At 34.8% G+C, this 20,829-nt stretch overlaps 1 protein-coding gene and 1 pseudogene across 1 annotated transcript; one reads left to right on the top strand and one right to left on the bottom strand.

Moving 5' to 3' along the window:
- Window positions 1-3,832: 3,832 nt before the first annotated feature.
- Window positions 3,833-4,672, bottom strand: LOC120276063 (protein FAR1-RELATED SEQUENCE 5-like). The gene is made up of 2 exons (XM_039282804.1): window positions 4,495-4,672; window positions 3,833-4,389 (listed from the first exon to the last, which is right to left on the bottom strand). Exons 1-2 carry the CDS (start codon window positions 4,670-4,672, stop codon window positions 3,833-3,835), a joined length of 735 nt encoding a protein of 244 aa, XP_039138738.1.
- Window positions 4,673-13,599: 8,927 nt separating this feature from the next.
- Window positions 13,600-18,003, top strand: LOC120276062 (annotated as a pseudogene).
- Window positions 18,004-20,829: the final 2,826 nt, after the last annotated feature.

The following is a 20,829-nucleotide window of genomic DNA, read 5'->3' as shown; positions in this document are numbered from 1 at the left end:
GTTAGAGGTATTTTCAAAATGTGCATGATGATGCTTCTAATGATAATAGAGGTATAGCTGCAAGTTTGATTTAAAAAATGAAGAGTTATCAATTTGTGTTTCTAGAACTGATGCTGGCATTGGTTGTAGTTCAAATGTGCACAAATAGCTATTTTATGATTTTCTTCCAAATAAGTGTGGTTGTTTTAATCAAAAGTTATATTATCTGACTATTATTACATTTCAAACAATTGTTTTTTTTAATGTAATTGTTTTCTTTACATTTTGAATTAACCCCCACCACCCAAAAAATAATAAAAATCTTTGTTCCACCACTGCACGTGCAAGCACATATATTTTGAAATAGGAAAATAATCCCCTAATAATGGCATGCACATTTTGAATATTATTCACCAACCAAATTGAAGATGAATAAGAAACATTGCATGCAAAAGGTTTGCATGTGTTCACAAGTCCTCTATTACGTTATTGGTTCAAGTTGTAGGTGAAAAGCCATCTTTTTTTAGTCCTCATATTTTTAAAAAATCCTATTTCATTTGTCATTGGCTTTTTCCCACTTCTTGAGTCAATGTAAGACTACCGCAATGATTCAAATTTTTTTTGCTTGAAACATAAGTAGAGGCAAAGCTGGCAACTAATATTTAAGTATAGCTTTTCTATTTTTCTTACTAATTAGGATCATATTGTCCATCTTCCTTTTTTTGACCCTTTAACTATCTATATAATCTTTGAAAACTAGAAAGTGATTCAATGTGCCAAAGTGCTTCTAACTGATTGTATATAATTTGACTGCTAGAATGATAGATAAGAGATAGAACAAAGATGCTTTGTGAGAGTAAGTGTAATGTTTTTGTTTTCCCTTTATATATATATATATATATTATTTATTTTTTCATATAAAAAATATTTCTAAATATTCATGTGAAACAAGGACGTGCCAATATCTTTTTGGGGTCCAACAATATATATACATATATATATATATATATATATGAGGGCATATTGTCTATGGACATTCATAGGATTTATATCCTATGGATGTTATTTTCAGCCATCCATTTTAATCCAATGGATGGAAACCAATTCCCTAATCCACACAAATTGTAGATGAAGATCAAACACGAAGATGACCATCATCTTTGATCCCGATCTTATTGAGTCCAAATCAAAAGGCCAGCACTTCCATAACAAATGATTTATGGTTCTTCATCGCCGGAGAACCGATGGCAGCGGCGGCGGTGTCATCGGTGGTGGTAGTGAGCATGATTGAGAGGGTGCACCATTTGTACAGGCAAGGGCAGCATGATGAGGCGTTAGGCTTCAATCCTCTCACCGGCCCTTCACCCTCGGTGCTGCCGTCGCTTCTATTTCTTCTCCCGTTGTTCTCCCTCCGGTAAGGTTCAGTCTTGATAATCTCGGTCCTCAGTCGGGATACATGAAGAGGAACAAGCAAAAAGGGTGGGGTTTCGCTATCGAGCAGGGGAACTACTGCAGGTTGAGGATGCGTGGCTAGAAGTCGAGGTCCGGCCCTGGTGTTTGTAAGGGTTTTGAAGGTGTCCTTTAGTTGTCTGAGATTTTTTTGTGTGTATTATCACTCATTGATGAAGGATGGGAGCTGGGAAACAGAGGTGATTGTAAAGCTAAATGCATGGATTGCTTCTGCAAAGCTGTGTTTTGTTTAAGAGCAATGGTGAGTGTTCAAAACAACTGCTTCCTTTGAGAATAATGGGAGGAAATGACATTGTGTTTATCAAGCTTGCAGCATTGATGTCTTACTTCTCCAGTGAGCAACATGGAAACAAGAAAACTTCTTTTTTGAGAGAATTTCTATTATGTGAAATAGATAGATACTATAGAATGTAAGGTTTTGAGCTATTTTACTGCATTCTTGTGATATTGGTATGATGTTTGTTTGGATTATTTGTAAAAAAAAAATTTCTATATGATGTAGAATGCTGATAAAACTCAAATTGGTTAGACCCATAAACACATACAGAGCTTGATTTAGGATGAATTTAGAACTCATGATGAAAACACGAAGTCCCTTGATTGTTATGGATGAAGCCACTTTCAGCAAACATTTCTGATGTTTATTACTCATTAGTTTAGTAGGTGGAGAATAAACTACTAGTGGCACATGTTTTGAAATGCTGGAGGTGAATACCTTATTATCATCAAAGAACTTGCTTTCTTTGCTTGATAAAACCTAAAAGTGGCTTGATTTTTTTAGTATTTTACTTTTAAACAGCAATCCATTACATTATTGGAGAATCATAACCAGCATTCTCTTTAGTCATAACCAGATTGCTTGTGTATGTAATCCATCTTATTTTCGTTGTGTGAGTGTTTAGGATTCATTCAATCTAGAGATTGGGTGAATTTTTAAGAAGGTTTGTAAGAATTTGATTTTTAAGCATCTTGTAACCTAAGTAAATGATGAGCTTCTTTTAGGTCTCATATGCATATATAATCCATCTTAGTTTTGCTGTGTGAGTTTTAGAGATTCATTCATTTTCATGTTGATTTATTAGGATAATGTGTGTGATCAAGCTATCTTCAACACCATGATTTCAATAAGGTCTGTATTTGACTCAGTATATGTTTTATCCTTTAATTTTTGCTACTTAAACATTCAATTTGGAATTGTGATCCTGTAATAGGCTGCAGAAGAATGCTCGGCTATTCTGGAATTGGATGTTGAGCACACAGGAGCTTTGATGTTGCGGGCTCAAACTTTGGTTACACACAAGGAGTACCAATCAGAGATGAAAGAAAGAGTTTTTGATGTTGCTCACTATTGAATAGACTATTGAAGAGAAGTATGAACAAAAATTGGATGTTTGTTTTTGTTTTGTCAGAAACAAAGATGAAAGAAAGAGTACCTGTGAACTGTATTATTGTCTTGAAAACAAGAAATGTGTGTCTGTAATAGAAATGATGCTGATACTAATGATGACAAATTTCCTAATTATTGTTATGAACTTGTGTTCTCTTTGGTGGTTGTTTAGATGTTGTTGTTGTAGTTGTTGTAGTTGTTGTTTGTGGTTGTAGTTGGCTTGTGGACTGTAAAATCTACAGCTTAATACAAAATCTGTAGCTTAACACAAACAAAAAATCTGCAGCATAATAAAAACAACAAATCTGCAGCTTAATACAATAACAAACACAAAATCTACAGCTTAATAAAAACAACAAATCTGCAGCTTAATACAATAACAAATAAAAAATCTGCAGCTTAATACACTGTAAAATTTACAGCTTAATACAAAATCTGCAGCTTAATACAAACAAAAAATCTGCAGCTTCATACAAAATCTGTAGCTTAACAAAATCTGCAACTTAATACAAACTAAAAATCTGTAGCTTAATATAATAACAAATAAAAAATCTGCAACTTAATACAATAAAAAATCTCTAGCTTAAAATCTGCAGCTTAATACAATAACAAACAAAAAAAATCTGCAGTTTAAAATCTGTAGTTTAATACAATAACAAACATAAAAAATCTACAACTTAATAACTTCAAACCAAATTAAAATTGTACCAATCAGCTTAATACAATGAGTACTTGTCAACTTAACAACTTAATAGCTTAACATAAAGAGTGCTGACACAACTTGTCAGCTTAACACAATAACAACTTAATAACTTAATAGCTTAACAACCTGTCAGCTTAACACAATACATACAAAAGGTCTGCAGCTTAACAATTTCAAAACAATTAAATCTGTTCCAAATTAGTTCCAAATCAAAACAATATTCTTCAAAATCTTCAAAAGAGCAATGAGCAACGAGAATTGACTGAATTACTGCATCAACAAGTGATTATTTCTTACAACTCAAGACAGGCCTGCATTCCCAAATTAAAAGTACCAATAGGCTCCCCATCTTCAATGCCATCTCTCCTAAATATAACAATCTCGAACTTCTTACAAGAACATGTACCAATAGGCTCCCCATCTTCAATGTCATCTCTCCTAAATATAACAATCTCGAACTTCTTACAAGAACATGTACCAATAGGCTCCCCATGCTCAATGCCATCTCTCCTAAATATAACAATGTGATTGTAGATTTTATATTTGGCATGATCAGTCCCATCATGAATGCGTTCAGCTAGCATACTATCACTTTCTCGCAATTCTTCTTGGAAGATATTGAACACAGCTCTTGTATACACTTCCCCTGCATGTCTCTCAATTGGATGACCTGTATGAAAGTTAGGCATAGAGTTTAAAGTCTTGAAGTCTTCATTTTCTTCATCATTTCGTCGAGCACACAATGCCTTATCATACTGCATAACAAACTCATCTAATGGAGTTTGTGAATTAACAAAGCCATCAAAAAATGAGTTGATACTTTTACTGCGTTGTGTAGAGGTCATTCCAGCTGTGAAAATATTTTACCAATATAGAAAACCCCACTTGTATCGAATTTCATACATTTTACTCAACTAATGTTTATCATCAATATTGTATGTTGCTTTATATTCACCCCATTTACTCTCAAATGCTTCAGTTGATGCACTACGATGTAACCGGTTGTTGTAGTCCCCCAGGAAGCCTTCTTTGCTCTTCAAATCAACTAAATACTTCATCAAATTTCTCCCAATGTGCCACGAGCACAATTGATGACCAGAATTTGGAAAAACTTTTGCAATAGCTTTCCCCATAGCCAAGTCTTGATCTATAATAATGGTTTGTGGATGTTTTCCTAGCATACATTTCATCCACGTTTCAAACACCCATAAAAACTTTCTTCTTTTTCATCTACAATTATAGCACAACAAAATAAAATTGATTGCTTATGATGATTGACCCCAACAAAAGGAGCAAAGGGGAAGAAAAATCTATTCGTTTGCTAAGTGGTGTCAAAAACAACAACATCTCCAAATTCTGAATTTGCCATTTTGCATCTTCTATCCGCCCAAAAAACAGATCTAGTTTGACCGAACTCATCAAGTTCCATATCAAAGAAAAAAAAAATCATCATTGAGTTTCTTTTCCTTGAAATACTTTATAATAGCCATGCATTCTTGCCTAATATTATTACTTCGAACTACCCTTAAATGATTTGAGCAATCTTCTCTAGTAATTTGTGCACACCCCATATTTGAAAGTGTTTCATTCAATATTCGAGACATTTGGCTCGGTGCCACTCTACTTTTATGCAATGCCTACATTAAACTTTTTCATGTATCACTAATATGGCGATGGGACCGCATCTTCATCACTTTAGAGGGACTAGTTAGTAAATCATGGTTATGTGCATCACCAAAGGTTTTTATAGTCCATAGTCCACTCTTCATTTTTGACACCACCATTCGAGCTTGGCAATTTGTCCTTGTATCTCTGGCATCTGTGAATAATTTTCTCTAGTTGCCTTTTGTCTTTCATACAATTACTTCATTCTTTATCACAAACAAAGTGTTGGCTTGTAATTAATTGAGAATGAGACGAACGATACATGTGTCCTCTTCTTATCCCAAACCCTCTAGGCTTTGCATAATCTAAGTAAAATCGATATGCTTCCTCCTCATCGTGGAACTCCATACCAACAAATGGAATTCTTTCCGATCTTTGTTCATCTCGAGACTGTGGACTATTTGCCAATTCTTGTCCATGTAAAAGTTGTTAGCTATCACCATCTTCTTGATGTTGAGATAACTCAAGCTCATTTGAATAATCTATTTCCATATCCTCAAATATGAAAGTGTCATCTTTGCATATTTCATCGGTGATATCCGTCATCCTATATATCCTATCAAGAAAAATACAACAAATTAGAATATATCAAAGCATTTAACTACTGGGATTACTTATCATTACTTATCATTTTCCACATTAATTGTTGTAGATATGACCAAGTGAAAATTTGTAATGATAATTAATTACTAATCAAATCAGAATATTTAATGAACATTAGTTATGTTGATTCAGACTTCAAAATAAACACTAATCAAACATTCCGTCCATTTGATTAATATTTAAAGGATCTTGAAAACAAAACTGAGATTCAACACAAAGATGATCACACTAACCATGTCATCTAAATATTTATTAGGAAAGGAATATAAAGCAGTAATAAATATCTTGTTAAAAGTCCCATGTAGCGTACTCTACATAAAAGATTAAATGAATATGGCCATTCTTTTACTCAATGCACAAGTATATCTAAAGTGAGCTTGTGAGCCACCAATTGGCAAATGGAGAAAAAAAAAAACAGATTGAGAGTAAACTAAATGTTATCTCTTAAAAAAATAGAAAATTAATCTAGGAGAAATGAAATGTAAGTATAAAGGAAGGAGTCACTGCTAGTATCGAATACATCTAATTTTCTCAAACAATTCTATGCACAAATAGAGATGGAAACATACAAGAAAAGCCAAAATGGATATGTTAAGGCAAACCATTTTCTGAATAAGAGAAGTTACAAGGCATCGACGAGTGAATTACAAGGCAAATCAGACAATCTGACAACCGGAGTGTCAGCGATGACCGGACGGCTACAACTGGAGTGGCAGCGATGACAAGACGGCTACAACTGTACAGCGACAACCGGAGAGGTGGCGACGACCCAGTGGTGGTGACAATCGGAGCTGTGACAACGACTTAGTGGTTACAAGGCATTGACGAGTGAATTACAAGGCAAACCTGACAGTGATAATCAGAGTGGCAGCGATGACCGGACGACTACGATCGGACAGCGACAACCAGAGAGGTGGCGATGACCCAGTAGTGGTGACAATCGGAGTTGCGGCGATGACATAGTGGCGGCGACAACTAGACAGCTACAACTGGACAACAACAATTGGAACGACGACGACTACGGGCAGTGACAACAGAGAGGGTGGAGTAGCATGGGGGAAAAAGAAGAGGCAGCTGCGTTCTTGTCACAAAAAGGAGAGAAATGTGGAGATGAGGAGAGAGAATGGAATCAAAGCATGGTTTTCACCAAGTTTCTGAACCGTTAGATGATAAATCCAACGGTTGCAAGAAACATGCTTAGAATTCAATCCTATACACGTTCATAGTTGATGAATTTCCTATATATATATATATATATATATTTGTGAGAAACTTTTATTTTCACAGATGTATATATACATATATTAATGTACGTCTATAATTATGAATTTTATATAAGTTTTCTGTGAGGATGGATGAGTGATTTTAAAAGTTTGGGAAGGTTTTATAGGAAGATGGATGAAAATGCAAAATTTAATGGCCCGCTTGTGTTATTTTGTTATCTACAACTCTAAAAAAATTCACATGCATCTATTTCAACGCATCAATATATTACTAAATATTACTAAAAATGATGCGGATCATATGGAAATTAGGCGTGAGCAAAAAAAATCCAGATCCGATGATCCGATATCCGGTTTTTTTACCCGAATTTTTTGGGTACCCGATCCGAAAAAGAGGGTCGGGTACCCGGTCCGAATTTTTAAGGTGAAAACCGGATCGGATACGGGTCGGGAGAAATTAAAAACCGGGTATCCGAATCCGATCCGGTTTTTAATATATTTATATATATATATATAATTAGATATAGATATATAATTAGATATAATAAATTTAAATTTTATATGGTTTAAAAAGTAAAAAAGAAAAAAAAAATCCAAATCCCTCATTTAAACCCTTTAGTTTAAATTTTCCAAATCCCTCATTTAAACCCTCTAAGATACTTTTTTTTCTTTTTTACTTTTTAGACCATATAAAATTTAAATTTATTATATATATATATTAATAAATTTAAAATTTTACAAGGATGTAAGTAGAAAAAAATTAAAATCCCTTGTTTAAATACTTAAAGAGTTACTTATATAGTTACATTATTATATATATATATATATATACATATTAATAAATTTAAACTCTTATAGGGTTAAAAGTAAAAGGAAAAAAATTTCAAATCTTTATGTCTACGATCGGTGAAACTCTTTATTATTTTTTTGAATTTTTTTGTGGGGAGAATAATGTAAGGTTTTAATCCTCTTTATAAGTTACAAGTTTCTCATATTCGTTTTTTTTATGAATGTTGATGTTGTTATATAAAAAAAAATCCATGGAGTAGATGAAACTTAATTTGGATCCGGATATCCGATATCCAATCCGGTTTAAACCGGGTACCCGATTTTTAATATCCGGTTTAAACCGGGTCGGATACGGGTCAAGCTTTTGCCTATCCGAAAAACCAGGTACCCCATCCGGTTTTAAAAACCGGGTCGGGTACTCGGTTTTGCTCACCCCTAATGGAAATACTTATAACTTGTATATTTTTACAAGAAATGCTTTTACTAAATATTTTAAGAACTTTTATAAAAAAGAATACCTTTCATTTCTAAAAAAAAAATTAACTACTTATTTTATAGTTAAATATTTCTAAAACATTGTGTTTAAGTGTTCTCCAGAAAAATTCTAAATATACAATATATTTAAGAAAATAAATACTAACTTTACGTTTTTCAATAATGTTTCTGCTAAAAGCATTTTCTATATCTGTACTCTCATGAATAACACCGAATTTCTTGTTTTTGAAAAGACACCAAAATTGATTATTTCACTAACATAAAATTTCAAAAAAGACATAATTTTTATTTCAAAAATATTTAATTAATACAATAAATATTTCTATATAAAAAAAACATTTGAAAACCGCCATCATGAGACTGACAAGTAAAAATGCATGCACATAGACTCAATATATCTGAGAATTCTCCTAGTGGCCAAGTCCCTATCACCTCCATCTATTCTATATATGGGAAAAGGAATAGCATTAGTGGACAACAAACCCTAACGAAGACAAGCAAGCTCTTTTCAAGAGAAAGAGAGAAAAGAAGACATGGGTGACAAGAGGCCATACGTGGCAATGGTTGTTACGCTAATGATCTTCGCAGGCATGGCCTTGTGAAAGACTTTAATACAAAGAAAATTAAATAAGCATCTGCAGATCTCTCTAACACTCATACTACTTCATTCATTAGTAATATCAAGGATGATAAGAGCATACAAACATAATCAGCCATTCATCAACACACACTCACAATACATACATTCACCTACGACTAACATACCTCCCTTACATACATCATCACATGTTCTATATACAACTGACCACACCCTGCACTACTTACATACACGACCCGATATTAAAGCACCACTCCTATTGCAGTTGAGACCAACTTGCTGAGTCATCCTTCCATGTCATCACTTACTCCATGTCAGCTTCTTCTCCTTCACAGCCTAACAATCTCCTCCTTGGGCTCAAGCTGCATACACCAAGTCTTTCTCTAAGTACTTCAAATCTGTTCTTGTTCAAAGGTTTAGTAAACACATCAGCCAACTGCTCTTCTGTGCAGCAGAAGATGATCTTAACTTCCTTCTTCTCTTCATAATAACGAACAACATGGTACTTCACCTTAATGTGTTTGGTTTTGCTGTGTAAAACAGGATTTTTAACAATAGATATGGCTGCACAATTGTCACATAAGATAATTGTAGCCTCAGATATATCAAAGGATAGATCATTCATTAATTTCCTCAACCAAATAGCTTGCTTTACAGCCTCCGAAACCCCAATATACTCAGCTTCAGCTGTTGATTGAGCCACTGGTCCTTGTTTCTTTGAACTCCAGGAGATTACTCCAGTACCCATGGTGAAACAGCTTCCTGATATACTCTTCATCTGTTCATCACTCCTAGCCCAATCACTATCAGAGAAACCAAGAAGTTTCACTGAGGAAGCTCTACCATAATGTATCCCATAATCGATTGTGCCCTTGATGTATCTAAGTACTCTTTTTGCTTCTTTGAAATGTTTCTCGGTTGGAGTCTGCATGAACCTTGAAAGATAGTTAACTGAGAAAGCAATATCGGGTCTGGTTGCACATAGATATAACAAACTTCCAATTAGACTTCTATAGATGCTTCCATTTATCTGATATGTTCCATCATCTTTGACTAATTTTTCTCCAACAGCAAATGGAGTGCAGACTGAAGAGCTATTTCCCATGCAAAACTTAGCTAGTAATAGTTCATTTGATGAATAAAGATCCCTTGCTCCCATTGTTGCACCTCCATGCCCAAGAAGTAGGCCATTTTACCAAGATCACTCATTTCAAAAGCAGACCTCATCTTTGCTTTAAACTCCTCCACTTCAACTTCTCTGCTACCTGTTATCAATATATCATCAACATAGATTGAAACTATCAACAGATCTTTCCCACTATTCTTTACATATAATGTAGCCTCATTCAAGCTCTTTGTGTACCCAATTTCTCTCAAATGATTGTCCAACCTGCTGTACCATGCTCTTGGAGCTTGTTTTAATCCATACAGAGCCTTTTTAAGTTTGTATACTTTATGCTCTTCACCAGCTTTTTCATACCCTTCAGGTTGATGAATATGAATGTCTTCAGTCAAATGCCCATTTAAGAATGCAGATTTGACGTCCATCTGATAAACAGACCACCCCTTCTGTGCAGCTATAGCTAATAATAATCGGATTGTATCCAATCTTGCTACCGGTACAAATGTATCAAAGACATCAATTCCAATCTCCTGTGAGTAACCCTTCACAACAAGCCGAGCTTTGTGTTTGTTTAGAGACCCATCTGCATTCAATTTAAGTTTGAACACCCACTTCACTCCTAAGATTTTCTTTCCTGCCGGTTTGTTTACAAGCACCCATGTTTTGTTCTTCTCAATCATCCTAAGCTCCTCCTCCATTGCATTTCTCCAAACTTCTGACTGTAAGGCTTCATAACATGTAGTTGGCTCTAATGTAACCATATTGCACCTTGCATAAATGTCCTCCATATTTCTATAACCTCTGATAGGTGTATGATCATGATCTTCTTCTTCAATATTAGTCTCCACTGGCTCTCTATTCAAATCCTCATCTTCATGTTCTTCACTCTGACTTTGAATAACAGACTCACTGAATTGTTATGTTGACTCATTTGATGCCGATTGCTTCATCTTCCAATCCCAAATTTGATTTTCATCAACTTTGATATCTCTACTGATAGTAATTTTCTTTGAGTATACATTGTATACTCTATAGCCTTTCGAAACATCACTATAGCCCATCAATATGCCCACATCTGCTCGTCTATCCAGTTTGGTTCTTTTCTCCTGTGGAATGTGAGTATAGCAAACACTACCAAAGATTTTTAAGTGTTTTACCTTTGGTTTAGAGCTTGACCATGCTTCATATGGAGTGACATTCTTCAATGCTTTAGTTGTTAATCTGTTCTGCAAGTAAACAGCTGTGTTCACAGCTTCAGCCCAGAAACACTTTGGTATCTTCTCAAATAACATACACCTTGCCATATTCAGCACTGACCTATTCTTTCTTTCACAAACACCATTTTGTTGAGGTGAGTATGGTACTGATAGTTGATGAAGTATTCCATTCCTCTGTAGAAGATCTTGGAATTGCTTTGATAGAAATTCAGAGCCATTATCTGACCTGAGAGTCTTGATTCTGAGATCAACCCCATTCTCCACACGTGCTTTGAACCTCTCGAACATATGAAATGCTTCTGATTTCATCTTCATAAAATAAACCCATGTATATCTGCTGAGATCATCAATAAATAGAATGAAATACTTGCTTCCATTTAGTGATTGAGTAAACATAGGTCCACATATATCTGTGTGAATAAGTTCAAGCTTCTGTGAGGCTCTTCTTGTCTGTTGAATTGGAAAGGATTGCCTGTGAGACTTCCCTTCTTCACAAACACTGCACACTTCTTTCCTCTGACTCAAATGTGGCAAATTTATCACCATTTGTTTCTCAGTCATAAGCCTTAGAGATTCAACATTACAGTGCCTATACCTTTTATGCCATAAGACTGTTTCATCCATACTCACATAACATGCAGTTGCCTTTTCTGATTTTAATAAGAAACTGTGATCATGCATCACAACATTCATGATCTTTGTACCCCTTTTATCAACCACTTCACACAATTTATCATGGAAATTTATTACTAATCCAGAATCAATTAGTTGGCCAATACTAATCAAATTGTGTGAGAGTGCAGGTACATAAAGAACATTATTCAATTGATGATTACCTTGAAGTGTATTGATGAATACTACCCCTCTTCCTTCCACTGTCACATACTCTCCATTTCCAATCTTGACTCTTGATTTATAACTCCAATCAAGCTCCTTGAAGCTATGAATATCTCCACACATATGATGAGTGCACCCACTATCTAGCAACCATCCTTTCTCGGAAGAGTCTTCTGACTTTTGATCAAGCAGTGCCATAAACATCATCTCATCATCCTCTTCTACCTCTTCTGCAACTTGTGCCTTTGATTGTTGTTGTTCAGCCTTGCATACCTTCTCTATATGTCCAAATTGTTTGCACTTCCTACATTGGACTCCTGGCCTAAACCAGCAGAAATTTTGAGAATGATTTGTTTGCTTGCAATGAGGACAAGGTGGATACTCCCTCCATCTCTTCACACTACTGTCTTGATATTTCTGTTTTGAAAGCCCTGAAGGACCCCCAACAGACTTCTTAAAGGTCTTCTTCTGATATTTGGTTTTCTCTGCAGCAACCAAAGCAACATCCACTTGTTTCCCTTTATTTTCATATCCCTCTCTTCTCATGTTCTGCCTTTGCTCCACACCCTGAAGTGAGCTCATTAACTCCACAATGCTCATGGTTGTGAGATCTTTAGAGTCTTCTAGGGAGGCAATCTTATGCTCAAACCTTTCTGGTAAACTAACCAGAAGTTTCTCCACTACCCTCTGATCTGAGAGATCTTCTCCAAGTATCCGTATCCTATTGACAATGCCCATGACTTTATCAGTGAAATCTCTCACTGTTTCTTCACTTCTCATATGCAGCATCTCAAACTGCCTCTTTAGATTAAGTATCTGAACCCTCCTTGCTTTCAAGTCCCCTTTATACTCCTTCTTCAATCTAACCCAGGCTTCTCTAGCAGTCTCACATGTCATCAATTTGATAAACAACTCTTCACTGACTGCAGAATGTATAGCCGTGAGAGCTTTGTATTTCCGTGTTGTAGCTTCTGTATGATTCTTCCTTTGAGCTGCAGTTGGATGCTCAGGCATAGGCTCCACCTCATCATCTTTCTCCACAGCTTCCCACAAGTCATAAGACCGTAGATAAGCCCTCATCTTCACTTCCCAAGCTGCATAATTTTCACCATTAAACATTGGCACTTTTGAGACAAAACCAGACGCTTCTCCCATCTTCTCGGCCCTCAAAGATCGAATATTTTTGGCTCTGGTACCAATTGAAAGACTTTAATACAAAGAAAATTAAATAAGCATCTGCAGATCTCTCTAACACTCATACTACTTCATTCATTAGTAATATCAAGGATGATAAGAGCATACAAACATAATCATCCATTCATCAACACACACTCACAATACATACATTCACCTATGACTAACATACCTCCCTTACATACATCATCCCATGTTCTATATACAACTGACCACACCCTGCACTACTTACATACATGACCCGATATTAAAGCACCACTCCTATTGCAGTTGAGACCAACTTGCTGAGTCATCCTTCCATGTCATCACTTACTCCATGTCAGCTTCTTCTCCTTCACAGCCTAACACCTTGACCTCCAAAGCTGTATTCAATTTTGGAATGAACACCTTCATCTTTGTGTTCTACAGACAAGATCTCTCGGTTCTTCTCTTACTTCCACTCTTTCTTATTTTTGGCAGGTTTGTTTGCATTCATCTTCTACTTCTGCGTAGTATACTTCTTATCTTTAATTAAACATTAATCCATTCTTAGTTATTATATTCATTCATGGAAGGAAGAATGCACCGCTTTTAACTTTCAAACTAGTTCTCAAGATCTTCCTTGTGTCACTCGTAGGGTGAGCTAAAAATTCTTATTATATTTGTATTATTTGAAAAGAGATTCCTTTAATTATATTAAAGTTGTTGTTATACTTAATTCAGTTTTTTCAGCTAGAAAAAGGTGCATAAAGTTTTGATTTTTTAAATTTATTTTCTGATTTATATTGATTCATTGCAGGGTTATCATCAATCTAGATGTGTACTATGTGGCCATAAAGTTGACTTCCACAATTGTTGTAACTGCAGCAACAAATGCTGTTACGCCCCGAACCTGGTACGCTGACAAACGGCCGCAGACCCAGAGGGCAGGGCCTAGTAAACCTGCAAGGCCTCAAAACCTAAACACAGACTAGGAGTAGAAAATAAACTGATAAAATACCAAATAAGAGTACAACTTAAGGTTTACAACCAAACTCAAATACAAGGCAAATGAAATACAGCATGACCTACAAGGAGGTTCTTAAACAACAATACAATTGATACAAAGACATAAGCCATAAGACATAAATCCAAGGAAGACATCTACTGGAAGTCTTCTAAGATCCCTAGGTCTACTGCTCCTGATCTGAAAAGGATTTAAAATAAATCCATTAGCTCACTAACCCAGTAAGTAATCCAAAAACAAACTGAAAGCAAACGTTCAGGTCTAAAATTTGCACAAAATCAATAGCACAAAATAGTGTAAACAAAAATCAAAAGGTAAAACAATAAATAACATAATCCAGAGTATGTCTCCAAATTCACTGTAAGTGCCAAAGGTCATTTGTTTACCCTCGGTGACAGACCCGAGCTAAAATACAGAAATCATTTATTTACCTTCGGTGACCCGAGAGTGAATACCAGGTGGTCGTTGATTATTTCACCGAACGGACACGGTGCGAAACTGCAGTCTCATTTTCCCAAAATTACTTGTCGACAAGGTCAGGGTTTAACCCACCACTAACAGGGTTGCATATCTTTCATTTGGAGACCAAAAATTTCAGACACATTTCCAAGCCAAAAATACATAATATTCACAAGTATTTTCAAAAAATCCAACTAATAAAATAAATAAATAAATAAATAAACAAAAGTAAAAATTATACTCATTTTTCCAAGCCTTAGCCTGGTTTCCACATTGAAGAAATAATAACCATATTTCACAAATATTTTCCCAAAATTCATGATAATAAATGAATTACCAATAAAATAAAATACCCCTAGTATAAATAATAGTGAAACCAATGAATAATTAATCAACCAATCTCAAGGATGAAATGCATAATTATTAATACAATAAAATACTAAAATTTGTAAAAATACAAGGTCTAATGTATCTCATCAATTGAAGAAAAAAAATGGCCCACCTTATTCCAAAATAGCTAGAAAAATAAATTCAAAGGAGACATTGTCAAAACAAGGATGGTAAAAATTTTAGGAAGGAGATAGGCAAGGACAGAAAGGCAAGTGGATATTTAAGGAATAAAGGTATAACCAAATAATAGATAGGTAATCCAAGTTGGTGTCAGGTTGACCAAGGATTCAAGCACTTAATAAATCTTAAGTTTTTGTTATTGGGAATAAACAAGATTACAAAAAAAAAGGATAATTACTTTGTCAAATAATTGGAAGTAACAAGGGAAATAACCTATATAAGTTTTGCCAAGTAATAACAGTATGGTTCCAACTAAGTATAGAAACTTCTCTTCATCTATAAACATAAGTCATAAATAAGATGGCATTCCCACAATAATTTTCAAAGAATAATTGCAAATAAATTTTCAGAAATTTTACATGAACAATAAACAAAAAAGACAAAATTTTAAACACAAGAGTTCAAGGGATTACTTACTTGGTGATCCCCTAATTCAAAATAAATCCAAGATGATGCTCAAGGTGATCCTAAAATCCAAGGGAAAGCCAACCAAATATACATGAATACTTGGAAGAGTTCAAGCACAAAGGTTAAAGATAAGCTAGTCTAAAATACCAACACTCTACTACAAAGCATGGTCTTTCTAAACACAACTTAGAACTCAAGGATTCAAAGGAAGCAACAAAACATCAATTTCTATAAACAAAATAACACAACTCATGCTCTGCCAACATAGTGGTTTGATATGCCAATACATATATATATCTCATATTAACACAACCAAGATGCATGTCACTTAAACACAATTGTAAAGCACACAAAGTAAATGAATATAATCTATATATATGTATATAAGGGCAGGTGTATGCATGAAAAACTCATACACCAAGGCATGGATCATGCATGCTAACATTCAAAGGAGTAAACATAAGTTTTTATGCAAATGAGAACATTGTTTCTTGCACATGTATGAGTGGTTTCAAACATATATATATATATATATACACATTTGGAGGAGGTTTCATGTATGCAAAAATAAATCTATATCTCCATGCAAGGATAAGCCAAACATAAATCAAAATGGTGAAGCTCTTCATGCAAACATCATCATCAAAGGCAACCATAGACACATGAGAGCACAGATCACTCACTAAGAGCTTCAAAACATGCATATTTAATAGAAAATAATCTACCACCAAGCTTAAGATTTTCACAAGTACAAGCTTCTCTCAAGACTCTAGTAAACAACTCCACCATCACCACGAGAATGAGAGAGCCTACCTTGCCTTTGGAGAACACCGGTGGCTACTTGTCCTTCTTCTCCTCACCTCCGGATGCCAAGACCACCGGTGGAGACCCGAACTCCGGTGATGGATGACCTTTTTCTTCAACTTCCAAGGAGTAAAACAAGTGGGAGAATGGAGAGAAAGAAGAGAGATAGAGGAGTGGAGGAGGGAGATTGTCATGGGGTGTATACGATCGGCCAAGAAGGAGACCATGACAAGATGGCGTCCGGGAATTCCTCTCTCTAGAAAAGCTCCCAGCATGGTGACAAGAAGAAGAAGAAGGGATTAAGGGGTAAAGCAAACATGGTTTAGCACTTAACTTGGTTTTAAGGAGACAAATAAAAGAGGTAGGTCCACCAGGTTGGAGGGGTCCACAAATGCCATCCCTGTTCTTACTTTCATTCTTGCAGTTCTTTTTAAGTATATAAAATTACAAATTCAAATGTGTGCACTTCAAAACCAGATTCTATTCTCTTTAATCATCTGATATTGATGTGAAAATCATAGGATGGAAACTCTCAATCCAAAAAGAATGCCGGGCATATTGAAGTTGTGTGGAATAGCATCTTGCTTGATTGGAGTAATAGTGATAGCTTTCTACAAAGGCCCACAAATTATATCATTGAACTCTTATAATCCAATTATACATGTCAGTGGTGGAAATCACCATTTGATTCCCAGTTCAAAGAAGACATAGATTAAGGGTACTTTTCTTATGGTCTTATCCACTGTTACATGGTCATTTTGGATTATCTCACAGGTATTTATATATACTCTCTCTTTTTTTAGACTTTTTCATAGATAGAGAGTAATTTCTTACTTGATCTTTATATTTCATCAGGGGTTTCTACTGAATGAGTATCCTCATAAACTTATCTTTCAGACTCTCTGTGCAATTTTCAGTAAATTTCAATCGTTTTTCATAGCCATTACCTTCGAAAGACATTTATCGAAATGGAAATTACATTTCGACGTTGGTTTTCTTGCAGTTGCATATGGTGTATGTGCATTTATAGTTAAATTATATTGAAGTGCATAATAACCATTAAAAAAAAGAAAAAGAAATATTTCTGCTGAATTTTATGATTAATCATATATTATGCAAATTGTTTAAATAAAGGTTCAGTTAAAATTACAGGGAATCTTTGTCGGCGGATTAGGATTCTACTTACAATCTTGGTCTATTAATAAGAAAGGTCATGTGTTTGCTGCAATCTTTACTCCATTATCACTTGTGATCACCATTGTATTGTCTGCATTGCTTTTGGGTGAAATCACTTATCTTGGAAGGTAATCAATAAATAAATCAATTAATCCAATATCATTTTTCTTTTCATCAAAATGTGTTCTGATATTTTTTTTTTTATGATGTTTTTATAGTGTTTTGGGCGGTGCTTTATTAATGGTAATAGGACTTTATAGTGTTCTCTAGGAAAAGATTAAAGAAAAGAAAGCTGCAGATGGAATCCTAAGAACTTAGACTACTCTCAAGAATGAAGTTAAATTCTCATATTGTTGTTGGTTTTTCCACTGTTTTTAAATTTATTGTGCTTGAAATTTTGTGAAATCATATCTGATGAAGAGAAGAAAATATAAATTTGGATTATGTTGCATTAAAAAAGTAACTTGTTTGAAATTCAATTGTAAATAAAATAAAGAATTTAGTGCTAAGAATCATTTTGAGAATAATGTTTGCTTCACTTTTGAGTAATGCTTGACTATTGAGTCTTCAAATTGGATTAATTTAATAATATCATTTATTACTTTAACTGCTAATAGTTTATTGGTATTAGTCTAAAAGCATCTTCAATGTTTAGACTATGTAAGAGTTTGATACTCATATCACCTCATTAATCCATTAAATTTTTATACATCAAACTATATGTTTTTCATGATGATTACAATATAATATAAGACCCACAATTATTTCCCCCATCATTTCAATTATTTATAATATATTTTCATAATAAATATTTTATCTAACAAAAATAATTTAATAAAAATAATTAGTATAAAAATTATATTCTTTGAAATACATTATTGAAATTTTTTTAAATACAAATTTCCATAAGATAATGCATTGATTTAATATGTTTTAGTTATACAAAAGCATTTAAAAAAAAGGTTGGGCATCACAAAATGCCCAATGGCCATAATGCTCGTAATGGATCATGAAAATGTTAAATTAGAATATAATATAGTAATTTGCATCTAAAACATATTTGTTCATTGCTAACCGTTGCTCTTTTGATAACATTATTGCCCTTCAGGAAATTGTTCATTCGCTTGAAACTGATACCATTAATCCCCTAGGATGCTAATAAAAATTGACATTGAAAAAGCATATGATTCTCTGAGCTGGACTGCAATTCTTGTTACCCTGTCCAAATGAATTTCCCTCCTATCTGGATTTCATGGATCATAGCTTGTATTTCCTCTAGCTCCTTCTCTTTCCTTATTAATGGGCAGCACAGTTCTTGGATTCACTCTTCTTGGGGTGTCAGACAGGGCGATCCTATTTCTTCTAATCTTTTCATCTTGGTCTCTCAAACTCTCACAACCATGCTCAATTATGCGTTGATTCATAACTATATTCCTGGCTTTGACTCCTCCATTACCATTAATTTTAATCACTTAATGTACGCAGATGATTTGATTCTTGTTTCCACTACTTCTAGTGGTACTGCCAGAAACATCAAGTTATGTCTAACCATGTATGAACAACTCACAAGACAGCGGGCCAATTTGGATAAATTTGTTGTTTATCTTCCTTCTTGGTTCAATGGTAGGGTTGCTAAGAGTATCTGTTCTATTCTTAGCTTTAAACAGGCCTCTTTTCCCATTTCTTACCTTGGAATCCGTATTACTCCTAAGAGACTGGCTGTTGCTTCTTTAACCCCAATGATTAGTAGAGTTCGTTGCATCTGTATGAAATGGAGACAGTCTAAGCTTTCCCAGGCTGTTAAGCTTGCCCTTATTAACTCCCCCATTCTTTCCATCCCTACTTATTATTCTTTAGTGTACCCTGTTCCTGATTCTGTTCTGAATGAGATCAATAAGATAGTTAGAAATTTCTTTTGGTATAAGTGTGGCAATCGAAAGGGCATCCATGCAGTGGCGTGATCTAATTTAACTGATTCCAAACCCCGAGAGGGGGAGGGTATTGGCATTCGGAATCTTTCAATTGCAAAAACTTTCTTGATGGCTAAAATTTTTTTAAATTTTTAAACACTGATGATACTTTTTGGGTCAATATTTTACATGCCAAATATGGCAAGATTAACTTCTAGAAAGACCCTATTCCCCCGAGATGTTTTTGGTTTTTCCGAGGTCTCTGTAATGCTGCAACAGATTTAAAGCCTCATTGTGTTTTGAATTTAGTTAATCCCTTTTAAACGTCTCTTTTATATGACCCTTAGTGCATGGATACTCCTCTTGCCTTCAAACACACTTATTTAAACTCCAACTTAGATTTTGAAGTCCTTCGTATTTCTGATTTCATATTGAATGATTGCTGGGATCTTCAAAAGCTGCAGGATCTCTTTGGTGAAAATCTAGATTGTATTACTAACAGACTGGGTCGTATTGACTCTAATGGCCCTTGCCATTGGATTTGGGCCCATAAGTCTCAAAGCAATAAGATCTCTACCATGTCATAATCACTTTCTTAACAAAAATCATCATGATACATGCTCTTGGTCTGGTTGGAACAAGATTTGGCATCTTTGGGTGGCTCCTCAGGTCCAGCATTTTATATGGCTTAGTTTGAAAGGCAAACTAGCCACGTCTGATTATCTTCGATACATTAATCTTGGGCCTAACAATTCTTGCTGCTTCTGTGGCCTTGTCAATGAGAGTGTTGATTATCTTCTTGCTTTTTGTCCCAAAGCACTAATTATTTGGAGGGAGGTTGGTTTACAGTTGGGCATCAATATTACATTCTTAAATGGCTTTACTGTAGGTTTATGGCTCACAGATTCTAATTTGAATTTGTATGCCAAATCTATCATTGCTGCTACAACATGGTTCATTTGGAAACAACGTTGTAATGTTATTTTCCATAATGTTGGGCCTAATTATCCATTCATTGTTCATAAAGCCTTTGCACAAGTTGCTGAATTCTCCAGGTCTTATGCGCATCAGCCTGGAAGGCGTCTTCTGCTTAACAACTTCTCTAATGCAGACGGACCCTTCCTTTTCTACTCCATCATCGATAGCCACGATTCAGAGGTATGTGGGGTTGGGTTTTTTGTTTCTAATGCTAACTTTCAAGTCTCCATTGCAGGTTGTGGCTCTTTGGTTGCTA

This window comes from Dioscorea cayenensis, chromosome 14 (assembly GCF_009730915.1).
Source record: "Dioscorea cayenensis subsp. rotundata cultivar TDr96_F1 chromosome 14, TDr96_F1_v2_PseudoChromosome.rev07_lg8_w22 25.fasta, whole genome shotgun sequence".
NCBI lineage: Eukaryota > Viridiplantae > Streptophyta > Magnoliopsida > Dioscoreales > Dioscoreaceae > Dioscorea > Dioscorea cayenensis.
Note: the sequence above shows the minus strand (reverse complement) of the source record. Positions and strands in the feature narration are given on the sequence as shown.

Excerpts from the sequence above, each read along its gene's own strand:
- LOC120276063 (XM_039282804.1), bottom strand. The coding sequence starts at position 4,672 with ATGGGGAAAGCTATTGCAAAAGTTTTTCCAAATTCTGGTCATCAATTG. Across the intron at positions 4,390-4,494 it reads AGCATTTGAGAGTAAATGGG|CTGGAATGACCTCTACACAA; the intron begins GTGAATATAAAG and ends ATATTTTCACAG.